The following is an 8,267-nucleotide window of genomic DNA, read 5'->3' as shown; positions in this document are numbered from 1 at the left end:
AATGACATTTTAATCATAAAAGTTTATAGGAAACACTGGGCTCCATATAGACTATATAGGAGTTTCCAGTCTGCAGGCTATAAGTGTTTAAGAAAAGACAAAGGACTTTTCTTTTGGACTGTTCAACTGCAGCTCTTATCTTGTCTCTCAGAACAGAGCACAGGATGTTATTAACAGAGCAGATCTGCAGCAAAAAGAAAAAGAAAAACAAACAAACAAAACAAACATGCAATTTAATTTCAGTTGGACTTTAAAACAATAAGCAAGAATACAGTTTTATGTTTAAGCTAATACTGTACAAAAGCTGATTCCAACACTAGTGTTATCTTACAAGTGTATACAGTACTGGATGCTTCATTCAAGCAAATTTCTGTTGGCTTTCAAAAGATAAGAAGAAGTGCATTTTTTTAAAAACATGCAGCTGCAAAGTCAGTCACACACACACACACACACACACACACACACACACACACACACACACACACACACACACACACACACACACACACACACACTTGCACAGCTATCTTTGTAAGGACACTGCATTGACCTCCATTCATTGTAACTTATTATAATCCTAACCATAACTAATTCATGCCTAACCCTCAGAAATAATGTTTTGCCTCATTAGGACCAGGCTTTAGAGTCCTGCACTGGGTCAGGTATATGCTGGGTAACCCGCAAAGTAGTCGTGTAACACGTAAAAAAAAACTTTTATATACTTTCATGGCTTCAGTTGTGCAGTTAGTCCCTGAGCCAGAACCTAAGATTTGGGTCACTGGTACCATCTGGTAGCTTTCTGTGTGTTATCATTGATTTATGACCCCATGCCAAAATACACTTTTTCAAAACTATGAATCGATGTTTCTCTCTCACATTATTGACCTTTAAAAATGGTTTGAATATAGCGCAGACTATACGTTTTTCAGAAAAGTTATTAAAATTAGCATCTACACAGATGTTATCTGAAACTGGCAGTGACAACACAGTGACTATACATCACATTAGATGTGGTTCCAGTACTACCTAACTCCATGGCCCTATGATTCATCTGAACACAAACAATGTGGATATTCTAGCATTTATCCCTGTTTCACTCTTGTACCCTTTAGACCAGTGTCTAGTTGATTTTCCAGAGTGAGTTTCTTGCATGGATGGCAATAAACAATATGGAGTGGAAGTCAGAATACTGAAATATTCTGTGACTTTCAGTATGACTTCCATTCTATTTTTTTTTTATTATCAAACTTTAATTACATATTCTCAGACTTTCATTGCATATTTCACACATCTCCATCCTGCTAAAGAAGGTTCAGAAACAATTGTGTGTCTTAAGGAAACTTAGGAAGGCACAAGTCTCATGCTGAGTTCTTCAGCAACAAACAATCTTAACTTGACACCATTACAGTCCTAAAAAACAGGTTACAACTAAAAAAGGCCATCCAGAGGGATGGGAAACTGTTTCTCCTACTATAGTGTTAAAAAATCCATGACAGCACACATAAATCTACCACAGATGCAATGCTATCACAGACTTTCTGCCTCTGGAGTTGCCAAAAAATCACAATGAGTATTATTCCCTACAGATGATACTGACCAACCCTCCTGGCTCACAGACTAAGTATTAAGTAATATGAAGCCTAATCAGCCTCCAGGAATTTATTGTGATCTCCTGAGACAGAACCTCTGACCTCACATCCTGCCAAATAATGGGACGTCACTGTTTGATCTGACTGTGATGCAGGCTATCTGATAGCTAAAACGCACTACATAAAGGCAAAAATAGCCCGTGAAGGATAACAAATGGTGGACAATACATCATCAAAGGCCAAGGCGGAGATTTGGAAGAAATTTGGTGAGATCAGAGACTGTGAGGATAACATAGTTAGTGGCTTTGCTGCTTGTAAAAAAGTGCCAAGAACAATTAGCTTTTGATAGCTGCAAGTTAGCAAGAGATAAAGGAAACCATAAATATATTATAAGGAAGTGGATAGTGAATTCAAACAGTTTTTTCTTAGCTTCTGCATTTACTGCCTGGTTATACGGCCCACTGAATATGCGCAGTAGCGTTTCCCCCCTTCCCTGCGAATTCCTGCTCAGCCCATAAACTTAACACTGTGATGAAGATTTTTAAATTTAAATTACATTTTTTTTTTGCATCTTTAGCTTGAGGTAAATTTTACAAATAGAGGAACTCCATGGATACAACACTCCTTACAAAATTAGTCATAACTGACCTGGTTTGCAGTTTGCGGTGTCCTATTAACAGTTTTACAGATGTCTCTTTTATAATGGTGGCCTAAGGGGGAAAATGCTTTTTGAGCCAGCGGGGAATATTTCACTGCATTACTGTAAGTGTCCACCAGAAAAAACTGGTGGCACGGCTGAGTGTCAGTGGCTTGTTTAGTTCTATAAAAGTATTATAAATCTATGGAAGAAACATATCAACGGATGCAGGAGTAAAGCTGCAAAACACAAGTGAGCGACTGTGTTTATATTCGGTTGTGAGACTTATGTTATGGGCTGGATTTGACTGAGAGATAATTGCAGGTGATGGGCCGGGTCTGGTATTCTGCTTGGCAGGTATGGGCGGGTGCAGGTTTGTAAAATTGGACCCGTGCAGGACTCCATCAGGCTTTGGTCCCCATAAGCACTACTGGTCCCAACAAGGCAGGTATATATCTAGGAAAAGGTCCCTACACACACACACACACACACACACACACACACACACACGTACAGTATTCACACACCCACAGAATCAGTTGAGTCCAGAGAGAGGAGGAGCATCTTCATCAGGGATTCTGCTCATCGTCGGGGTCAGTGCTGAGTTCAGATACAGTCTGTATTGCTTTGGCAGCGAGCACACTGAAAAGGGTACGAAGCTCACTGTCATTGAACATATGCAAATAAATCAAACTCTCAAGGAAAACGCACCTTGAACTGCAACAGCTTACCTAAAACACATGCACTGAACTCCCTGCGTCATTTTTAACATTAAAGGGGCGTAAAGATTAAAAGAAGTGAAAAGCTCAGCTCGTGCTGCCTCCAACTATCACATTCACACGTAGCTTCCATCTTTCATGCAGCCTCTGCTGATTCTCAGCGCTCTTGTTCTAGTTTTTCCCTGTTCAAGCCTCTGGCTATCACCTTAATGATCAATTCCCAGTGAGAGGTGTAACATCCAATGCTTCACAGAGACTAGGGAATACACAGGAAAAAAGAGCCCTATCCATCGTAGTGTACATGTCCCAAGTTACAGCTTTAGAAGGGGGAAGAAACAGAGAAGGAAAAGAGTGAGAGGCACAGAGAAGAGGGCGCTCACATTTTCCCTGATCTTGTGTTCCTTGAGTGCCCATTTTATCTCCGATAAAGGACACTTAGTGATATTTGTTCTCTTCCAGTAAGACCCTTAGGCAACTCTCCTCTGCTCCCCATGCATACACTCGCACACAAACACACAAAAACACCATCATAGTTCTGTTTGTACTTTAAATTACTGAACACAGACCCTGTATCCTCTTGACTTCCGTTTCAAAATATAATCAAATCACTCTCCTTCAGAGTCACTGAATATACAATTACACTGTATTCTTAAATAACATTAAAGATAATTGATTCAGCCACTTGACTGTGGCTTTCTGAAATCCCTTTCTTTCTCAGGGCGTCTCTGACTCAGCTTACAGCGTTCAGACGAGCAAAAGGAGAAGAGAAAATGGACGCAATTTCCTCCTTAATGTACAAGTGTTTATGTCGATGCTGAAGAGGGTCGATCCCGGTCAAATACAGAAAGAAAGAAATCACTTTTTATCTTCGGATAAATGGTCTTTCTGTCCGCCGGCAGTTCAAAACATAATAACACTCTCTTTTCTAAAAGAACGTACCCTTTGTGTCCCGGCACAGTATCCTCTTGAAGGCCTTCCTGAAATCGTTGTTGAAGATGGTGTATATGACCGGGTTGAGGCAGGAATTGCAGTAGCCAATCCAAAAGAAGAATTTAAACAAGGGGTTGGGGATGCTGCAAGTCTCAGGGCACACTGCCATAAGAGAATAAGAGAAGAAGAAGGGGAACCAGCAGATCACAAACACTCCCATCACGACAGCCAACACGAAGGTAAACCTCTTCTCCCTGTTCACCAGGGCTTTGCGGCGGGATATGGGCGTCCCCTGAGTCTTGGGTGTTTCCTCGGGTACCAGTTTGGTGCCAGATGATGTGGCCATAGTGTTTTTGTATCTGCAGGCCAGGTTTAGCACCTGAACTTTAAACCCTTTGCTTTGGGACAATCCCAAAGTCTGCTGCTCAGTCTTGCTCACCTCTTCTTTGAGGACACCCTCCTGCTCGGCGTCAGAGCCGGAGCTGGGGGTGTTGTCCGGAAGTGCTTCACCCCTTTTGTCAGGATGTGTCTGGGACTCTTTGTGGGGAACAGCTGAGAGGATTTGGCTCTCATGTTGGGGGATTGATGGGGGGGATGTGGATTTTTGGACTGGAGTGGTACTCGCATTGGCAGAGTAGTGCTGACTGTCCTGGCTTGTGGTATTCCCAGGCGGGTTTTGAGGCAATGATGGCGTAGAATCCGAGCCAGACATTTTGGAGACTTTTTCATGCTGGCTCGGAGTCGTGCTTCCATGATCTCCGTTCCGTTGTGACTGCTCAGATAACTTTGCCGGGGGCTCACTGGTCACCGTGTTGGCTTTTCCTCCTGGTGCCGCTTTATGCTTCTGTCCTGGTGGGCAGCGCGTGTGCTGCTTCGCGATCTGATAAATCCTCATGTACACTAGAATCATAATTACGCAGGGGGCGAAGAATGAGCCAATGGTGGAGTAGAGAATATACCAGCGCTCGTTGTTTAGTTCACACACCTCTTCGCCTCCTTCGCTCTTGTCCAAGGTGAGAAGGGGAGGGAAAGAGATGACCGCAGAGATCAGCCACACGATGATAATGGCTGCCTTGATGCGTACGGGAGTACGTTTGGCGCCGTATGACACAGGCCGAGAGATCGACAGGTAGCGGTCCAGTGCTATGGCGCACAGATGAACAATAGAGGAGGTGCAGAAGAGAACATCCAGTGCCAAGTAGATCTCACACCAAATAGAGCTGAACGCCCAGTATCCCTGCAGCTCGTTGGCCAGCGAGAAGGGAATAATAAGTGTGGCGACTAAAATATCTGCCGCAGCCAGCGACACCAGGAAAAGGTTCTGAGCCCCCTTGAGGGATCTGGACGTCAGGACGGCAATGATGACCAGGATGTTCCCGACAATTGTTAGGAGCATCATGAAGGTGATGGCGATGGCGAAGGCCGCGGTGGCTTGTGGGGTGTAAGGTGAGGTCCTGACGGTGCTCCGGTTGCAGGGTCGGGTGCCGGAGATGAGGCTGATGTTCCTGTTGGGGAGTCCGCCGAGCTCCGACAGGCAGGGAGCATCTGGAGCAGCTGCCATGGTGGTGAGGAGGGAGAGGGGGATCTTTATGAGCAGTCTCTTACAGATTGAGAGACAGCAGAAAGGTGTTTCTACGGTGAACCATCGAGAACCACCACTGGGGTTCCCCAGTGAGAGGAGAGACTGAAGTTGTCAGTTAAGGTGAAGCCATCTGAGGAGGATCTGCAAGAGAGGCACATTTTATGGTCAAGATATGAGTATAATCCATCTTGTTTTGCATTCATTCAATTTCTTTTATATATTTTTTATAGACATTGAGCAACAAAACCAATATGTACAACAGAACATTACAGATAACATTCAGGACACACCAGGGAACCGGTACCATTAAATGGATAGTTGGATTGTCCTAATTTGGAGAAGCAGAGAGGGGCATCAGCATGGAAGCTAATAAATTTACTGCTGTGGACACAAAATGTATTTTAGCCACTTAAAAAAAGAAGAAATAAGTATAATTTCAAGTGTAGATTAGATTAAGAATATTTTCACTGCTTTACCAACCAAAGTCTGCCGAGTTACTGTGTGATTTTGGTGAATCCTAACTATCATTAAAAATAAAACACCAAAGTCACACAATAACACAAAAAACTAACAGATCAAGACAGCAGCAGACCAACATCGCCTGTGTTCTGTGATATAAACTGATATAGATTTTTTTAGGTGGGTCTTTTTTAAGTGGCTAAAATACATGTTGCTGCTGACCCTACTGCTTCTCCAAACTGGCCACAGTCTACTGTACACTACAATTATTTTTTCACAGCTTTAGCTAGTTTGAGCATTTTACATAAAATATAGAAGCTTATAAGATGCAGCACAGTTCTGAACCTTTTTGTCTTGTGACCTCTTATAAAACTCAGTGGCTGTGTCCAAAATTACTCACTATATAAATCACTACACAGTGTGTTTGCCATTTTGTAGTGGTGTCTGAATGTATAGTAAGAATTATTATACCCTATATAGTGGACACAATACACCAGGCTTTATATGCCATAATGCATTGTGCCATAAGGAAAACAATGGAAATGACAGGATGAACAGCACAGAGTTTAGTGTCTGTTCAGAACCACTGGACTAAACTAGCTGTCTGTATATAAAGTAGTTCACAGTGTCTCCATGTGGAGCAGCTCCCACAGTGAAATGCTGCTTTAACATTGATGCATCAGTATGAACAATCTGATAATGTCACATAGAATCAGTCATCAGTCCCAGCAGGAGACATTTTACTGCAGGATGAGTACTTTTACTACTGACACTTTACTACATTTTATACCTAATTCTTCTGTACTTTTACTTATGTTGGATGCAGGACTGGAGAATTATCTCAAAATTTGAATCAAGTTAATGTTCACACGACAGAAATCGATGGATGACTCACATTAATTTGCTTTTTTGGCAGATTTTCTGAAAATTAAATCAAAATTTAATTTGGTTGTAAACTTGACTTGTGTGCCTGTATAACCCACTGCCAAATTTGCTAGGTTTTATTTTAATTTCTAGGTTTTATTTTGCATGTTATATTTATTACATTTTGCTGTGGCAGCTGTGACTCAGCCGGTAGAGCGAGTTACCCACAGGAGGAGCTGATTCGATCCCCATCTCCTCCTGTCCACCCCATATTGTGCAGTGAGCTGCGTGGCAGCTCGGCCATCAGTGTGCAGCTGAGTGTGTGTGAATGAGAGGCAAGTTGTAAAACTCTTGGTATAAAAGCACTATATACTGTAAGTGCAGCCATGTAAAGGATGTGGGGGGAGTTTCCTTTTCCAAATCGAGGGTCTAAAAGCGTGTTACATTAAAATTTGCTTAGCTGCACTGACCTTTGTAGGTGCAAACTGACCATAAGAAACTGGTCTCATGAGAAACCAGGCAAAAACATATTCATTTAGAGAAACATCAGCATGCAGGTGCAGACATCAGGTTTGTTACAAAAACACTGCTGAGCCTCTGAAAGGCAGAAATCTACTGCTAGCAACATTGCACTGTTTAGTGCAGTGCCAGCAGGAGAGCCAGAGAACTAAATACTGAGCTGACAAACGCAGAGTGCAGGACCCTCGTTTTTCTGCTCTAGGATCAGTGACAGACTGACGCTAACTGAGGGGCAGGGGTGGAAAAAAACTCGTAGGATAATGCCACATTATTTTTAATATTTAGTATGACTAAGTCTCTTTCACAGAGAGAGACTTAGTCATACTAAGAGAGAAGACAGAAGTATTAGCACAAAGCCTCAGACACGTGTTTTATGCTATTAGGAGTAGTTATGTTACAATAACAGCAACTGAAAGACCAAAAAAATGATGATGGAGTATGAATGCCGACTTTGGTTGACTGAGGGACCTGTCGGCTTCTGTTATGTTAGATGATGAGATATCATGAGTAGGAATTAATATTTTTCCTGAAATTTACACGTTTTCTATCCTGAGAACAGGAGCTCACTATCCCGATGTATGATGGTTACAAACCTGAGCGCTTCAGTGTGTTATCAGGTACTATTCATAATTATTAAGGCAGATAGAGGCAGAAGACCGTCATTGCAACATTAATCAACATTGTAATGAACAATTGCACATAGTGCATGCAGCTTGATGACATGCTGACATGTTTGTTGCCTGTGATCTGTCACTGACTGAACAGCCTCATGGAAGAGATATTTTACAATTTGTAATATTTTAAACCAAAGAAATTTGTTAAAACAAGTCATTTGATATTTTCAAAGTCATTTTATTGAGCTGAGACGGATTCCACATTCTGTTCGCGTTCAGCAGACGACTCATTCGTGCAATTTTCAATATAGCAGGCTTAATTAATTTAATGATAACTCAAAGTTAAAGAGCAAA

At 42.0% G+C, this 8,267-nt stretch overlaps 1 protein-coding gene across 1 annotated transcript; it reads right to left on the bottom strand.

Moving 5' to 3' along the window:
• Positions 1–210: 210 nt before the first annotated feature.
• On the bottom strand, positions 211–5,564 carry LOC146308802 (alpha-2B adrenergic receptor). The gene has a single exon (XM_084746391.1). The coding sequence runs from the start codon at positions 5,434–5,436 to the stop codon at positions 3,871–3,873; it is 1,566 nt and encodes a 521-aa protein (XP_084602517.1). The 5' UTR covers positions 5,437–5,564; the 3' UTR covers positions 211–3,870.
• Positions 5,565–8,267: the final 2,703 nt, after the last annotated feature.

Source organism: Lutjanus erythropterus, chromosome 20 (genome assembly GCF_056507025.1).
Source record: "Lutjanus erythropterus isolate fLutEry1 chromosome 20, fLutEry1.hap2, whole genome shotgun sequence".
Lineage (NCBI taxonomy): Eukaryota > Metazoa > Chordata > Actinopteri > Lutjaniformes > Lutjanidae > Lutjanus > Lutjanus erythropterus.
Note: the sequence above shows the minus strand (reverse complement) of the source record. Positions and strands in the feature narration are given on the sequence as shown.

What these genes read in the sequence shown, in the direction of transcription:
- LOC146308802 (XM_084746391.1), bottom strand. Translation starts at nt 5,436, where the DNA reads ATGGCAGCTGCTCCAGATGCTCCCTGCCTGTCGGAGCTCGGCGGACTC.